The 18232-nt window shown below is 42.4% G+C and overlaps 1 protein-coding gene across 15 annotated transcripts in view; it reads right to left on the bottom strand.

Moving 5' to 3' along the window:
- Positions 1–13808, bottom strand: part of LOC107313615 (PDZ and LIM domain protein 5) — a 111356-nt gene extending 97548 nt beyond the window's left edge. For 9 of the 15 annotated variants that reach the window (XM_015862004.1, XM_015862010.1, XM_015862009.1 and 6 more), the window contains exons 1-2: positions 13696–13808; positions 11272–11407 (exon numbers count right to left, since the gene is read on the bottom strand). In XM_015862004.1, coding sequence (XP_015717490.1) covers positions 11272–11367 — 96 coding nt within the window. In that variant the 5' untranslated portion in view covers positions 11368–11407; positions 13696–13808. The other 6 variants (XM_032444030.1, XM_032444028.1, XM_032444032.1 and 3 more) reach the window with 6 other exon arrangements.
- Positions 13809–18232: the final 4424 nt, after the last annotated feature.

Below are 18232 nucleotides of genomic sequence, written 5' to 3'. Positions count from 1 at the left end.
TTCACACTTACAATCAAAAAAAGCCAGTGACAAATGGAAGAATCTAATCTGTTTGGCAGAACACCAAAAAATAAGCCACTAGAAATAGGTTTGAAAGAGTTTGAGCAGTTCGTGATTTTAAATGCCATGTGAAGTATTTCCTAGCCTGTAGTACCCATTGTTGTGCATTGCATTTCCCAGAACTGTTGCTAATATTACATAACAGTCATTGCACTTTTATCTGAATTATTTGCATGCCACCCTTCTCAAGCCTATGCTGTCCCTGAAACGCAGAAGTTACTAATAGCACAAAGCTTGTCTTTATCCCCTTATTCCAGGAATTTTTCTCCATGAAAGATCACCTCTTTTAAGTCTTAGTTCGCCCTTCTCAGCCCCTCAGATTATCCAGGAGTTTCTTCCAAGGGAACAGATCTGTGCTGTAGGATAAAGGGGGGCTTGTATTGGGTAGTCAGCAGGTCAAAATTCCAAAACCTCATTTGACAGGCTGGGGATAGCAGTGTGCCAGCACAGACCAGTTTGCCTAAAATCCTTGCTTTAACTGTTGTAATCAGAGCTTCCTGTGAGCAATTTCCAGTTATTTATTCCCACGCCATCCAGGGCAGAGCCATAAGCTGATCTGGGCTGTCTACTGCAACAGCAGTAGTTTTCATCAGGTCACATATCCAAACAAATTAATACCATATAAATTTCCAATAATCATCAGTTCCCGCTTTTTAAAGTTCAAATATAGATGTGCCAATGGAAAAAATACCCTCAACAGAGAAGTTACTTGGCCAACCAGAGAGTATGAAATGCTCTCTAACATAAGAGGGTCAGTGATGCTTGTCTCTGCAATAATACAGTAAGAACTCCAGTCTGGAGGATTTAGGCACACATCCCAAGGGAAATATCACTAGTTTTTCATGTTGAAAGTAGACTGTATTTCTAGACACACAAGAAAAGTATTCTTTCAACCAAAAAATGCTATTCATCTATACATTATTTGTAAGCTCGGTTGTTGTAGCGAATAGTTCAGAAAAAGCAGCTTTACAAAATTACCCAAAAAGGACCAGCTCTAAGGTTATAATTTCTCACTTGGCAAGGTGCTAAAGCATCTGTACAGGGTTTCCAGCATGTAAGATACCACCACCACGTCTGGTTTGTGAGAGCTTCTCCCCAAATGCTCTAGCACCCCTTCATTTAGCATTATAGTTTCAGTGATGGAGACTGACAGGCTCAAAGGTGTGTTAGTAATTAGTTCTCCGGACATCATACCAGTCTCTCTGCTAGCCAGTTCTCTTGTGGCTAGCACACATCAACTAGTATAGATTTGAAAGAAAGCAGAAAGTTGACTGGGAAGAGTTAATTTTCTCCTTCAAGCTAGACAGTGACTCCTTCTGGTAATGGCAAACCAAAGAACCAGTACAGCAGGGTGCTGAGCCGCCCCTAACACCAGGATCAACTGAGTTTTATATTTTAAAAAAGTCACATCATGAAAACAACCTGCATGTCTAAAATCATATTGGTGCTCAGATGTATTTGGGGCACCAAGGCCTAGGCTCTTGGCATTTACGGGTTTATGCTCAAAAGCAAAAGAACTTGTATAAACTGAATATATTCTCAAAAGGGATTCACAAAGGCCTCTGCAACAATGAGTTTTGCTTATACCCAGTTGCCAAAGTATGACAGCTGGAAAGTAGAGAGAGTAGACTGCATCTGTAACAGACAAAAGCTGTAATCTAATAAGCACTTGGGGGCAGTTTTCACAGCTTAGTACACCAACAGACGTGTCCTAGCAAGCCTGGCCTCGGAACTTTCAGACTGCTCTGTCCCAAGACACCTGCCCTGGTTGGGATAATAATATCCCAGTGCCACCTATTACACCTGCTTAAGGCGCTGATAGAAATGCAGGCACAGGTCCTCTTCTATCAGCTCTTTCCAGCTAACTACCTCTGGCACAGAGGTGGGGGGCAGTTCACATGTAGGAGATGTGTTTGGTATTACATGAGCTCTTAAGCAAGCTGCTGATGTCCAGGAGCTGGATTCAATCATCCTTATGAGTCCCTTCTAACTCAAGATATTCATTGATTCTCTTTGTTTTGTTACCCACCCCTCTCCTTTTCCTCCTATCTGTGCAAAGACAACTTATTCAACTTTTGACATATTAAAGGTCTCATTTGTAGGTTCAGCCACGCTGTCTGGCAAAGAGATTGCTCACACAGAAACGCTGTTTCTTCTTTCTAAAGTTTCTAAATGTAAACGTTTTACAGCTGGAGTTTCCAGCAAAGTACAGCCATTTTTTTAAATAACAAAAATACATTTGTAATTATGTCTGCAGCCTTCACATTAAGCATTATGTCTTTATTCTACTACACTCTTTTTAAAAATCCCAAATGCTATTGCTATCAGTACAACACCACACTTAACAGAGGCACTTGGATCATTTCCTGCTCAGATTCAATAAATGTTAGGGATACATGCAGGTGATTCCATTAGTTAAACACAGAAACTTGGCAGGGAATTTTACTCTCCTGAAACTGATACAGCCAACACTAACCCAGGCTTTGCACCTCAATCACTATTCAAGAGCCGTCAAAATAACCATGAAATAACACAAAACAAATTTCTGTTGTCTTCCCATTCTAAGTACTTGACATTGTTCAACTACTTGCTAAAGAATTGTATGTCACATTAGGTCATTCCTTAATATAGACCAGGATAAGCCAAACTTCTTTCATGTCCAGTTAACAGACAAATCATTTGACCTTTCCAACAGGACTACTGAAGACCTGGCAAGATGTGCTTTTTAGTCTGTGGTACTTCACACAAGATACTGCATTTCATTTCATTTCAGAGCTTTGTTACAGGCAGAGCTGACAGCAGTCCCTACAGCTCCCACTTTTTAATACTTTCAGCTATGAGATATTGTTTAGTCTTGCTTTTACTTCTGCTAAAGTGTTTGAGTAGAACTTTCTAAGGTACAAGTTTAATTCTGAATGAGATGGAAAATGTAATAATAATAATAATATTCTACTGTGAAAAAATACGGATTATTCTACTTGGAAATTTCTGGCTTACTTTAAAGGAAAAACAAAAACCACTCTCTGAAAGGAATGCACAGTACCTGCCTATTTTGAGTGGGAACACAGTGCTTGTTGAATTACAAAGTTCGACAGGGAAGAAAGGTAGGCAGAACAGTCATCCGAGCGTCATAGATAATCATCAGCTTCACTCCAACTTTTCTGGATTATAAAACTCCGAAGGCTATTGTTTTCATTATTTAGTAAAAATAGGGCACTAACAGCAAAAATTTCTGCACTCGCTGTCTGCTGGCCTTACTTTACACCAAAACTACTGAGTGTATTGCCTTGGTGTAGCACTTTTCTCATCTGCTTTGAAGATAACTGAAAAGATGTGTCAAGATATGGTCTTCAGTTTATAACATGCTATTTTTCCCCTCACACTACCTCCATTACCATGCATAAGAGACTATGTGGTGGGACTACACTGGTGTCTCTGAGTGTCAGATGACAAAAAGCTACTCTGTGAGGGATCTCATCCCACTTATCTGACAGCACTGAAAGGTGAGTGACTGATGAAGCAGAAACATGGAAAAACAGAGTGAGAACATCCCTGGTGTAGAGTTCAGCAAATCATTTAAATTAGATTTGTGACATTAAGAGTGGTCATTGCTACTCAGTTAGAAACCATAAGGTCCGTGCAGCATTCAGCTGGCTGGTGCCTACCCTCTCCCCCTCATACCTGGACCAAACCTAAAGGCATCAGTGTTTGTGCCTCTTTATCTGAGCTTCATTCCCACACGTATCTAGTTTTTAAGTACATTGCTGGAAAGGCCAGTGTCTGTGTTTGTACTGAACAATCACACTCCAACTGAAGAAGAGAGGACAATTTCCAAAGCATGGCATTACCAGCATGACCACACTGCTAAAGGAAATAGCTTCAGCAAGGGCACCTTGAAATGAATGCAATTGCAAATCTGATTTATTAGGTTATTTTAACCAAGAAGACCATTGTAACCCTAATCTAGATCAGTATAGCTTACAGTCATCTACTTACGTATCCATTGTCATAGCTTCTCAGCTTTTAAACCAGACTAGCAGAGTTTGTGACACCAAATCTTCTACCTAGCAGCTCCACCTTCAGTATCACACAAGGGAACACCTGGATTATTAAGTCTCCTCTACACAAACAAGGCTTTAAGGCCAGGTGGTAGCAGATGCTACTGACACAGAGTCCTTTGCTGAGCTGCAGATGTTCATAGCCTTTATCTTTTACCCATGCCAACCTGTGTAAGAACACACAATAACTCACCCCACAAATTCAGCTTGTGGATCCCTTACAGTAAGGCATCCTAAGCAAATATTTTAGTGACATTTTCTCTACTTTTACTTCCCTGGAGCCTTATGTCATTCAGAGACTTGGGCAACGCCAGCCCCAGGAGTTGTTTCCCTTTCCAATGCCTCTATTCTTGGAATAGTCACCTATACTTCCATTTCTCATATTAATTCAGATAATTTTCAAACCCATTTCCAACCCTTTCTTGCCCACTGCCAGGAAGAATATTAACCTACTTATATTTTGCACTGTTTCAGGCACAGAATAGACAGTTTTCTCTCACACTTTCCCTTAGATTGATAACATATGAAGTCTATTCTTAAAATGTCAAAACAAATGCAAAAAAAAACAACAATGTTATCTGCTGGCTCCATACCAAAACCAAACAAACAAATCTTTCACCACCATGTCTCTTCTCACAATGCCTTCTGATAGCTATCGGCCAATGAATAATGAGAAAAACAGTCACACTAAAAATAGCAGCTCAAAATGGTGGGGAAGTTGACAGAAGTTGTCAAGCCTCCCGGGTCAGATACTCACAAAGAAAACACTTTTTTTTTTCCTTTTTAATTTATTTTTCCCTCCAGTTTCTATTTAACAAGTGACCTTACTCTTTAGCCTCCAGACAGCCTGCCAATTTTGTATCTACTTTGGGCATCTACTTAAGAGTTTATTTTTTCCACTACATCTGTCTTTCAGAAGTGGACGCTGTAAACAAACTTCAGTTTTTCCATCATAAAACATTTCACTTGTAATCCTTATACTGTAACTACAACAATCACAAAAAAGTTACCAGCATCCTTAAATGAAAATAATAACACACTGACCCATGAAGTCAGATACTCATTAGGGTAGGTAGGTTCCTTTTCTTCCCTGATATGACAGTTATGTTCACTTTGGGGGAAATGATATCAGTACAGGAACTATTTAGATCAAGTTTGCTTCCTACTAGATCTGAGGAGGTTGCCAACTAAGACCAAGGATAGATGAGATGCAGACAGGTTCCTCCTGTTTCTTACCATACAGCCTCACTTCTGCCTTCCCTTCTCCTTTCAGGGATGCTCTTGCTTTAAAACTGCACAGCAAGAGAAGGAGAACAAATGGTTTGAAAGAAGACAAAGAGACTTGAAACAAGATTTTAACAGAGATTCTTTTTTTTTTTTTTTTTCCCCCAAATCTCATTTTGGAAATAACATGCTCAGCATCAAAAATACTCTGGAACCTATCATACTTCAGTATTTTCTTTTTAGTAATTTCCCCAATAAAATTAGAGATTAAAAAGAAAAAAAAGAAAGCTGACGGAAGTCCCATTTCATTACCAGATGTTGACACTACCCATTACCTCCTACTCATGTACTTCTCTTACAGTTCCCAAAAAGTATCTTCAATGATCAGATATCCTCCAGGAATTTTAAGATACAGACTGACTACTAGTTCCTATGCCTCTTAACCTACTTCGCTTGAGATGCTTTCCAGAGATGCGCAACACTTTTTCTACAGCTCACAGTTTCACAGAACACATTTAATAAATTTGACATTTTAAAATGACACCTTGTATAAAGTCTACCAGAAAACCAGAGCAATGCAAGATACAGTAATGGAAAACATCTGAAGCCATGTTTTGTGGAAACCATCACCACTCAGGAGCAACTCCCAGCAGCACAGCAATGCCAGCAGCTGCCAGTTAGGGCTTAGTTAGTAGCTTGCAGGAGCTTCCAGGATAGAGCATAAAGTTACCGACACAATTATCACTGGCCAGGCTGGCAGTTGTTCTAGTGATTCTCTCCTATTTCACATGCCTGCTTGAAAGACCATTTCCCTAGTTCCCCACTGTAATAGTTTATTTTATAGCAACAAAAAGAAACAACTTTATTTTACTGGGAAAAACACATAAGGTTTAAAAAATAATAATAAAAAAAAAAATCGCGCAAACCAAGGGGCTCAGACAAATTCTAAACTTGCATACCTGGCGTCCATTCTAGGCACCGTTTTATTTAATTATAGTTAAAATTATTTTTCACAGATGTTAATAATAATCAAATAGTTTGCTTCCTAACATTAGGAAGACCAAAGGCCAAGCTTCTGTATAAACAAATATTATTTAAACACCATACACATGCTCCATCCCTGTGGATAACTTGCTAGATAGCCATATGGATACCTGGGTAGGAAGGATGGAAAAAAACAGAATGCAGAGGAGGTAGTTCCTCTGATGATGATCACCTGACACCAGCATGAAGAATTTCAGCATGCTCCCACGGGACATAGATTGAGCAGCTGATGTGCTGCATGGGTGTTCATTAGCCATTTCATCCCAAGGTGGGCTGCTTCTCTACTCATTCCCTGGGCGTGCTGCATGCTGACAAATTCATTATCGTGAGCCTTTCACCAGCTATGAGCTTGCCACAGAAACACAAGGAAAAATGCACTTGAAGCGTGATTAAATGCAAAAATACAGGGCTGAGGGGATTTCTGATAGGGGGAGAGGGGGAGGAGAATGTCAGTGGGTTCTATTTTTTTTCCTACAAGTAGCAATTCAGTTACACACCTTTGCATCAAGTGTACTTCCACGTCAGAGGTCATTTTTTAAGACTGCCCCTCAGCTGCCATCTTTCACACAGCAACAAAATATAAGAGTGTATATTTCAGTGTTTTGGTGGAAAGGTTCAGCCTCTACTGCCATACCACCAACATCCACCTCGGACATAATGGGTCAGAATAATAAAGTAGGAGGCATTGCTTTCTGTGCAGCTTTCATAGACGATCACAGTTCCACTTGTATTTCCTTGTTTCTGGCAGCAATTACTGTCATAAAACTGAGATAAGAATTGTTTACAGACTTTGCTACAAGACTTGTGTCCCTATTTTGGTATGTTACAAATGCTTCAAGAATGCATTTCTAACAAATACCTAAACCTGTCAGGTCATTACAAAATTAACGAATAATCCTTCAGTACCAAGGGCTATTCATTTCATTCTGCAGAAGGCAGCAGTTTTGACAATTATAATCCTACAGTATGTTTATGAAGTTTATTCTAGTTATGTTTACTGAGCACTGAGTGCTAACTAAATCACTCTCAAAGTAATACAGATATAATATTAATGAAAAGTCTAAAGAAATTAGTATGTCCAACTGGACGTATCAGAAGCATCACTGGGATTTATCCAGGATCTCAGACACATAGATATAAGCCATGGCAATTCATTCAGTATTGGCAAACTAAAAATGAAATAACACCATTTCAAATATTTTGACCAACTTTTTTGGCCCAGCCGGTGTTTAGCAGAGTGGAAATAAATTTTACATGGAAACAGTTAAGAGATAATTAAGGTCTTAGAGATGCAATTCTTACAATGTAGGTCAATACCAAAGAATGTCTTAGACGCAATTCTTACAATGTAGGTCAGTACCAAAGAATGAAGACACTTCCTCACGTCCCAAGTGCCTACTAGCAACTGGTAACTGAAGCTTGAGATGGAGGTGCCAAATAAGCAGCTGCTTGTTTAAACAGCCTGCACTGATTCAGATGTGATCAATTTATTTACAAGAAGACAAGTTGCATGATGGCAAATGTCATTTCACTTGACTGCAAGTATTAGAATGATGGACAGGTATTAAGCTTTTACTTCCATTCGGAAAGTCAGATATTTCCTACAATAGCTAAAAATAAAATTTGCATCCCAAACTAATTAGTTATTCCTTGCTGAGGGGTTTCCATTTTTTGATTTTGCATTAGAGCATTGGTCTTCAACAAATGTTTTCCTTGCTCCTTCAATTAATATAAAACACCAAAAGGAACAAGTGAGGACAGCATCTCAGTAATATTAGTTTGCACATGTCAGCTCCTGCAATTTCTACTTTCTTCAGCATGAGTTAACTGGCCACAGCTTGCAATCTCTCATTATACAAGTGCCACTTCAGAATTAAATACCTGGAAGCACCACAGTACAGCAGCATGTGGTGGCTTGAGCCACTTGAATGGTTTATTGTTAGTAGAAGATGGAGGTCTACAACCTCAGCCCGCCCTTCACTCCTGCTCCAAGGGCAAAGATCACATTTATTTTTATTTTTTTAAACTCACAGAGCAATTTCCTCTCCAGTGAAGACTCTCATGTGAGAGCAACACCTCTGTTATCACATTGCTAGAACAAACCTACTCAAACCTATTCCAGCCACTCCCAATACACCACCTCCTGCTACAGGTCTATTTCTGACCCATGTAATGGTACTGGATAGAGCTTCTTTCGAAGGAACCACCTAGTGAAGTCCAGTCATATACAGCTCCAAGCACTGCACATATTGATTTATGCTATTACCCACATGGATACGCCCAACACAGTGTTCACACTACTTAACATGAGAGATGTATACGTAACAATTTTAAAGTACCAAAATAGCTACAGTTGGTTACAATGCAGCAACAAGTCTACAGCTTGTATGGGAGGGCAAGAAATATAAAAAAAGAGCACAACAAAGATAGGCTTTACCAGCTAAAGGCAACTGCTACTCCCACTGAAATGGCATACCACTGCTAGCCAAATGACTTACTGAAAACTCTCTCCAGGAAGCCTATAATACGTTGATTTGTTCATATTATCAGTAATAAGACATTAGCTTTTTGGATAAACAGCATTCAAAACCAAAGTATTTTCCATGCTTCATAAACTGTACTTTATTTGAACTTAACTTCAAGTAGCCAAAACTAAACTAAAGCAGGAAATTAGCCCTCAGTGAAACAGTCGGATTCTTCCTCAGCCTCAAGAGGACAAATATACGGGGAAAAAAATAAAAATAAAAAGGTCCTCCTTGCCAAAAACCATAATTCTGCTGCCTTACTACTGTTTTGCTAAAATAATTTAATTAGCAGTCTTCAGATGCAGGAAGGCATTTATACTTTGTCAGGAAAAGAAGGGGCGGGGGTGAATGGTACAAGCTGTTCCAGCATACCAGGAACACAGCACCTAATTCTTCCAGCTATCAGACCAAAGTTGGGCTGGCATACCAGGACTAAGTACTTTTTTGACTGAGAAGTGTTGTTGTTATTGCACAAGGGCAGTGTAAAATCTGGATGGTCTTAATTCCAAATAAAAAGAAATGAGTCAGAGAGCAGAGCTGAGATCCAACATGTGAATGGGGTATTGCACTTCTCCTCTCCGTGCACATTTAGAACCTTAAAACCACCTCATAACCCATCTTTTACTATGGTCTGCTGACATGGGCACTGACACTTGTCATTAGGGAATCCCATAACTCAGGCTTTTAAACACAGCTGTTTATGCTGATTCCTTCCTGCTACTCCATACAAAAAGCACACTCAATTCATGTGATAAAATACTCATCTAGATTAATTTCAGTGCATGTTTCCTCTATAGACATTTTCAGATGGGAGACACGCTTACTAGCCAGGTCACACTCTGGCTTTCCAGGAAGGCAGAGCCTCTTACAAAAAAAACAAGTGCTACTGTCTCTACAATTGGCTGTTCATTGTTTCTTCCTGCCTACAGCCCCGGGCTGCTCATCAGTACTGCCTGCAAATAACCCCACATGCTGGCAACAGTGGTACTTCTGGTACTTCTATACTCTCCTTGCCACAGTAGTCCTTTAGCCATCACGCTGGAAGAATATTCCCAGTTCAAATATCTTATTGCTGCAGGAGCAATCTGGTTGCTGAACAACAGACTGTGTTACAGCTTAGCTTGAAAATTCCCAGAATTTGGGAATAAACTGTAGTTCAGCCCCTTTTGGCTCAGATATAATCTGTATGCAGGTATTTTCACAGCTCTCCATTTTACCCCAGCCATAAAAATAATAATAATTTATCCTTCATAATCCACAGGTGACTAAGATTAGCCAAGTCTAAATGAACTGGCAGGCTGTGAATCTCTAGTTGAGATTAGCTAAAAATATTGCCATGATGCATAAACCCAAATAGAAACCTGCTCCCTCTCCCAGGAATTCTGCAGTCCCAACAGGTGTAAAAAATAATTCATCTTTGTCACTAAACTGCATAAATACACAGGAGGGGGAGGCAGGCTGCTGGCAGAGAAGGTGTCATTTATACATGAATGCTTCCATGGTGCAAAGCACAGTTTAAAGGTGCTGGAGTCCAGAGCCACAACTGTTCACTCAGAGACTTCCAGTACTCACATAAATTCAATAGTACAAATTTAGTCCCAATGTGATGTAAATGAAGTGCTTTAGGTGTCTGAGGAAGGCTTTGAAACTCAGCCCACACAGAAAGAAAATTCATCACTAAAATAAATAAATAAAAGCAATTTCAAAAGCAGGGAACTGCTAGATAGCGCCTGGGTACAAAGATCACATTTGTTTTGACTTAGTTCCTCAAATCCTTTCAGTATCAGTTAAGAGCACACACTGTATAAAACACTCCAGTGAACATCAGCTAAGAGCACTTGCTGAAAACAAAACAAAACCAACTGAGAAAGCAGCATTTTCACCGAGGGACATATCCACAAATTGCTGTTTATAACTCCCAGTTCTTAAGCGCAGCTTATTGCAAATAGTGGGATTTGAAAGAACAGGCACCAAAAGATCCTCCAACTGTTAAGAGCTGCTGAATAAACAATGGGAACATGAGTGATTCTCCCCTGCCGCCTGCCATGTGAACTGCATAGGCAGAAAATTGCCCATTTCCTGCCAGCCTCCTTCCTCATGTCACAACTTTCTGAGGGTGAGCAGGGAGGGGAATTCAAGGGTGCTTTCTTCCTGTTTTGCTGCATAGATAAAGCAACGATTTTAGATGAAGATGTACGTTTTCTTGGCGCCTTCAGACAACAAAGATGTATTTTCCTAGCCACCAAGCCACGGGGGCAAGTTGAGCCCAGTACCTCAAGGCTTTTTAGTCTGATGAAGGCAGCAGGCTGACTGCAGCACAATGGATACCCAGATGCAAGCAGAGGGGAGAACACACTCACCCGAGAGATGGACAGGGGCATGTTGAAATCCTTGCCACCTTGAAGCCTGAAACCCCAAGGAGCCGGGCCGACTAAAGATACACTGTAGTTGCTCATGGTGTTCAGTATTCAAGGATCCAAGCCAAGGACTTGATGCCTGCAGAAGAAGAGGATTACACCTTTAAATTAAAGAAGTTTAAAAAAACAAACAAACAAAAAAAAAAAACAAAAAAAAAAACACAGCCCATCACTTCCCCGTAGTATAAGGATAGTATAAGGACAGCCAAAAAATCTACATGATGTCTGCCATTACTTATACTTTCATTCCCCATGCTTTGCTGTGCTCGATTGATTAGAAAGAAACATAGGGAGCTGGCAACATGCTCTTATTACTTTCAAGATTTCTGGTGTTGAGACATTTGCATCTCAAGAGAAGCAGACAGTAAGAAGTACTTGTCAAACTTCTGACAGGATACTGTGGGGGAAAAAGGAAAACACCAAACAAACCTCAGTGCTGAGACAAGCATGAATTGATAGCATCCCTTAAATCCATGTATGGAAGAAGTTAGCACCACTGGCACATTCGTCTCTGATAAAATGAGTATCACATGCTGCCATGTCATCAGCTCAGAACTTGTTTCTCAACACATTATGGTTTGACAGTTTCAGAACAACGTCAAAATGTCACAACTTTGAAGTTAACCAGAAGAAAATAAAAACCCTATGGCTTTTAGTTTTACAGCTTAACATCACATTGACAGAACAATGCTACAGACAAGACGGATCTTAACACCAAGTCTCAAATGAAAGCTGCAAATTAAATTAAAATACTGACAGCCACATCGTAACAGTGAGGTGAAAGAAGAAGGAAAAAAAAAAAAAAGCAAAGTAAAACTCCAGCATCTCCCTCCCTTCCACGCCAATGCAAGCAACAAATTACCTTTAAAAGGCAACCTCCGCACTTAATTGCTGCCCAAAGCCACAGATAAGGGCTTCAGTTTCACCTCAGATAAGTAACATTACAATGACATCTTAGGTAGTGGATCCCGACTATTTTGGTATGGTTGAAGTAAGGCAAAGAAGACAGCAGAGCAGGGTGTAAGCCTACACCGCGGCACGGCCGGATTCCAGCTCCTGTGCTGACATTTAAGGTGGCACCACTGGCACACTGCAGAGAGTGGGCTGCACGCCACCGTGCACTGCAAGGGGATTTTAGGTTTCGAGGCAGAAAGGTTTGCAAAGGCACCCATTCCAGTGGGCCACCCGAGGTGTGGAAACCAGAGCGACCTCGGCAGCTCCCAGGGCAGCTCTACCCCCAACACTGGCTCAAAGGGCCCCAAAATCTTCAGCATGGTAAATGCCACCGCCCTCTCTCCTCCCCACCCCCATCCTTCCTGCTGCTGGAGAGGTTGAGAAGAAGAAAAATCACCAAGCGAGTTTGAGCTCTCAGGGGGCTTGCTCACCACTGAAGCGAGAAGTACAACCTTCGCTAATTCCTTCTGAAAGGGGATTTTAATTAGTCACAGATTTCCTCCCTTATGAAAGGGAGAATTCTTCTCATTCCCACTAAATGAAAGACACCACAGCAACAGGTCACCGTACCCTGGGGACGTCAGGAAAGCACACCGTGTACAGCGAGCAACACACGTGCGGTTCACGGGCACCGGCAGGCGGCTTTACCTCTGAGAAGAGCTCAAGGGTCTCATAACCAAGTTTAGAGGGGGGGAAAAAAAAAAAAAAGTAACAACTAGTTGCAACAACAGCTTCAGGAAAAGATGAAATTACGTTCAAACAAGGATGGTTTCCCCCGCCCCGTTCGAAACAGCTACAAACTGGGGAGAAAGACTGCCTGGTGAAATGCCTCGCGTGGCTCCCAGCACCTCTCCTCTCTCCTTTCTAACCCCCGCAACCCTGCACCTCCAGCCTCCCGGACGGAGCAGGAAGGAGGCGATCACTCGGAAATTCACTGCACTTCTCAAAGTGCGAGTGCAGCACCTAAACCTCACAAGCCCACTTGGTGTAGGGGGAATTGAGCAACCACGGATGAACTGCGCAACTTCCATCGGCTTTCACCAAACATTCGCTGGGTCGCCTTCTGGAAGGGGGAATTTCAAAACCCTGGCAGAAACGCCCGTCAACACGCGTGGGGACGCGGAACAACGGGGACCCGCGGAGGAGGCAGCCCTTGGGGCAGTGACAGCACCGAGCCGCCAGCCCCGCCGCACCGCCCTGGAGGGGCACGGATCGAAGCTCCAGCCCCAAGGCAGCGACCTGAGTCCGGCACCCTGCGGGGAGCTCCCCAGGCAGCCCAGCAGCACCCAGACACGGAGTTAAATTACAACAAAATCAACTTACAGGTTACGAGAAGCAGCACGAAGTTCGAGCCCCACCCCAACTTTCTGGCTTCCCCGCTCCCTCCCCGCCTAACCCCGCTCACTCACTCACCCAGCCCGGCGCTGCGGGGCGCGGAGCGACAAAGACACCCGCGGCGCGTCTGCCAGGCAGCAGCTCCGTCCCTCGCTCTTGTTTTCACTTCCGTCTCCCGCCGCTCCTCCCCCGGCACGGCCCGGCCCGGCACCGCGCGGTGGGGACGGGGCAAGGGCGGAGCGCGATGCCCGCTGTCCGGCTGCTGGAAACGCTCTAACGCACCGCTCTGGGGAGGACCTGAATTAGTCCCGATTCACTATTTTTTTTTAACAGGGAAATGCATTTCTTTTTCTTTTTTCTTTTTACTTTACCCTGCTAAAGGTGCACCTGTGAAACGCAGGGTGACGAGGGAGAGGAAGCTGAGTGTCCACACGTCACCCCTCTATCCTCAGCCTGAAGAAAGGAGCTGCTATTCAAACTGGTGCAAAGGGGCAGCCATAGCTTACAGCGCAGCTCATGTAGGCTGCCATAGCTATTCTACAGGGAACTCCTACAAAAAGAGTAGAACTTTGCTTTATTTACCATGGAGTACCAGGTGGAGTGATGAGGATATGATTGCCTCCCCAAACGCATCAAAGCAGTGAACAGCAGTAAGGCAGAAGAGATGTTTGAGCTACAAAACAGTGCACAAGAACAAATGGGTGTAACGTGACTGTGAATAAATGTAACTTAAAAATCAGCCATTAAGGGAGGCTTGTGCAGTAGCAGGTCCAGAGGCAGGACTGCTGGCTGGGTAGTGTGTTGCCATTCTCCACTGATCTGAGGCACAACTGGGGCCTGGCAGCTGAAAGAAGTGTAGAGAGCAGCGGCACTGCCTTGGAGGTTTAGCTGTATCACAGCTGGGAGAGGCCTGGAATTCCCTTCTATTCTTTGTGTTCATTAGAAGTGATCTCAAGTAAAAGTGGTTGTGAAAGAGACACACCTCATTAGCAGAGCATGCGGGACTGCAATCATGATAATTTCAATTTGGTCTTCAAGCACGGATTTGCTATGGAGGAAGAGTGCAAAAGAAAGCTTTAAATCCTTTGCTAAATCCGCAGCAAATGAAATACAGTCCATTATCATCATCCTGCCTAGCCCTTCTGTCCTTGCTTGGAAGCAGGGTAGCACTGTCCCTTGTCTTCCCAGTCCTAGCTGTGTGAGCTTTAATGGAGCTATTTAATGTCACCCCACTGAGCTGGCCATTTTCTTGGCTGTGCTGACTGAACCGAGTGAATCTCGCATCACATCTCAGCAACAAAAGCATCCAAGACCCTGCCAGTTTAGTTCCACTCTTCTGCAAATCTGTCCTCCTTACCCCGCTCTTTTCCTATTAAGTGTCTCTAATCAGGCAAAACTGAAAAAAACCCATTACACACATAGACTCTCACATGGTTTTAATTTGCAGAGGTAAAAATTTCCCATCCCAGGGATTCTTCATGGTGTCACAAGGGCTTTAGGTCATTCTCTCAGTGTTACATTTATCAGAGGAGAAAGAACCCCAGGACCCCACAGCACAGCAGAGCCCATGTGACAGCCCTAAGGCCAATATGGTCCTGTGCCATCTGGCTGAGCTGCAGCTTGTCACCACTCACTGAGCCTGGGCTATCTAGGTGCATTCAAGAAAAACATCTCTTTCCACTTCTCCAAAAGCCACTCATTTTTCTTTACAGATGAATTGTTTGCCCAGTCAGCTGAACATGTAATCACAGGACTAATCCCCCAGGACTGAAGGGGACAGGCCAGTAGGCATCCCCAGTGTCATTGTGCACAGCCAGGCCACGGCTAGGACTATGCTGCTCCCAGCTGTCAGCCTGTCATCCCAGCTTTGTGACAAACGAGTCCCAAGAGATGAGAGCTTGCCATCCCTGGTCACTTTTCAAATTCTCCTTCCTGAGAAAGCCTTTCATTAGGGCTGAATAGTGAAAAGAGAGATAGCGAGCAAAGGACAAACCTTGGCCGCAAGCAGAACTATGGCCAGCCTGTTCTTCCTACCACTGCTGGATTTCAGACAGAACTTCCATTTTTCCCTTTGAACAAGGAAGGAAGAAGTCTGGAAATTAATTAAATGCAGTAGACAGCAAGCCACACAAATGCAGCCCTATCTCAAAATTACTCAGGCACTTAAGCCTCGTTTAAATGTTAATGAAATGCCCCAGGTGTCAGTAATAAGGAACTTGATGGAGAATATCACCTGCAGACCTGAAGTACAAAAAGGCACTCACAACAGCAAAGAGTCATAAATTATGAACAGATTAACAGTGCATGGTGAAAAAAATCTCAATTAAACAGTAGTTAATCTAACATTCTCTTTTTGTGTGCTGAGATACAGACCTGAAAGCTGTGCTTACACTGCTACTTTTACTTTTCTTATAGAGGTGGCATTACTGCAAGTATATATGGTTAGTGCACAGCTAGAATTCGGGCTGAAGTAACCCTCTCTTCAGGGTTTAAATCATATTGACTGTCTATGTGATTTAATTCACTCTTAACATAAATGAAGAGGTTAAGGTGAATATCATCCATAGCTTAACAGCTTATTCCCAACACCAAAGTAACTCTCTGCCCAGCAGTGAAATAAAATAGATATATTCTAAGTGTTTCTGAGAAGCTAAGGGTGCTGTCAGCTTTAGGACAGGGCAAGCTTTTATGCTTGGGTCATGGTGAGTCCTAAACTACCTTCAACTTGTATCACAGAAGCACTTCTATATTTCCTTTTATTTTTTCTTTGTTGTCTTTCTTTCTTTTCATTCATTTATTTATTCATTTTTCCCCATTCCTCATTCAGAAAGATACCTGGCACTGAATTATATCCTATCACACACATCCTATCAAGCACTGTACCTCCAGTTAGCTTGAAGCCTTCCTCGGGTGGGAAAAAGCACTACACAGCTGTGCATATGAAATTCACTTTGAGTCAGCTTTGTTAGTAAAATAAATAAATAAGCAAACATAGTCAAGTCTATCAGCTCTTCTCTCATTTCTCACATATTTGATTTGCTCTTCTCAGAGCCCTGCTCTTCCTACAGGTGTGCTATCCACTCTCACTTCTGTCAGCCTGTTTTCCCACTGGACATGTATTCCTATAGTACAACTTCAATCTGTATAGCTGTTTCACTCACAGTGGTGCTGGGTAGTCCAGCTTTTAAGCCTGAGGCTTTCATTAGATTAAAATGTTAACATAACAGAGCATAAGCGGCTTTATAAGTGGATTTCTGGGCTTTTTGCATCCTGATTTTTTCTTTATTTTAGCTTATCAATGTTTTGATTATTTCTTTTATAGCATTTTCTTAATGTGATTGTTACTAATAAAATAAGTATTTTTTATTATGTCCCCCTGAAGTTATGTAAACCATGTAAATAAAGGAAATAAGTGCTTGTTACTACTGGACTCCTTTGCAATAAGTGAGCAGACACAGTTGAATCTTGATCATTCATCCTGAAACTATGAGCTACTTCAGTCTTCTTCATTCCCTCTATCTCAGATAAAGGAAGGACCACCTATGTGCAGGCCACAGCCAGCACTGCAAGCTCAACATTTCTTCCACACCAGCCTGAATCAATGCAACACCAACCCAGTGTTTTCACTTGAGGGAACATGAGGGGCCTTTTGAGGAAATCTAGGTTACGTACTTATCATCTTTATCGTGGATTGTTTTAGTGGCTGAAACCTATTTGAAGCTTCCCACCACTCTGCAGTCTGAACAGCTTCATGCTCAGCCCCGCTGTGAAGCATTAGCTGCCGTTTGCAGCTGGTGACCAGAGGTAATAAACATTTATACGTGCTAGGAATCAGATGTCAGACAAAGAATTGAAACCAGTTTTTCCAAATTCCTGCACAGCTCCTGACTACTGTATTACCCTACCCTGGGCTGACATATCACTTAAACCACACTGATGAATGGAAAAACCTCGTAGTTCATATTTCCCATTCTTAACAGAGCCCAGCTTGTTACAGGAGTAGCTGCTTCAATCATTCACCCTATTTACTCTTTAAATCTATTTTTCCTCAACAACGGGGAAGTGTTTGCACAGGAATCTCTGGCTTGGCGTGGTCTAATTGCCATCCATCAGCTGTGCAGGAAGAGCTTGCTGAGTGAAGCCTTCAAGCTGGGTTTGACATTCACCGCCATCACCAATTATGTAGGGCTTGGCATGTAAACATCCAAACCTTCAGAGTGATCCTTACAGTTATTTATATTAATTAATGCCATGGGAGAAGAGGTGCAGCTCGGTCTATAATCTCTTGTAAAGTATTGCAAGGGAGGGGACGGGTACAAGCCAGAGCACGATGAGCACTTTACCTGGCAGATGAGGAGCAGCCCAGCATAGCTCCACCATGGCACCACTCCCGCATTCTTCCCACCATTACCTCTAACTCAGTCACACAGCTTCACACAGCCTTTCCCAAGAGCCATTTGCAGTTCAACCAGAGGCACTCAGGTGATGCCCTCTGGGGCTTGGCCACTGCATTCCCGTGTCACCTTCAGTAAGTCAGTTCATTGCACCCAACACTCTGTGAGGTTTTTGCATGCTGATACAAAAATCAAGGTAGTATAAACTGGTGAAACTGCAT

This window comes from Coturnix japonica, chromosome 4 (assembly GCF_001577835.2).
Source record: "Coturnix japonica isolate 7356 chromosome 4, Coturnix japonica 2.1, whole genome shotgun sequence".
NCBI lineage: Eukaryota > Metazoa > Chordata > Aves > Galliformes > Phasianidae > Coturnix > Coturnix japonica.
The sequence above is the reverse complement of the archived record's forward strand: the minus strand, read 5'-3'. Positions and strand labels throughout refer to the sequence as shown.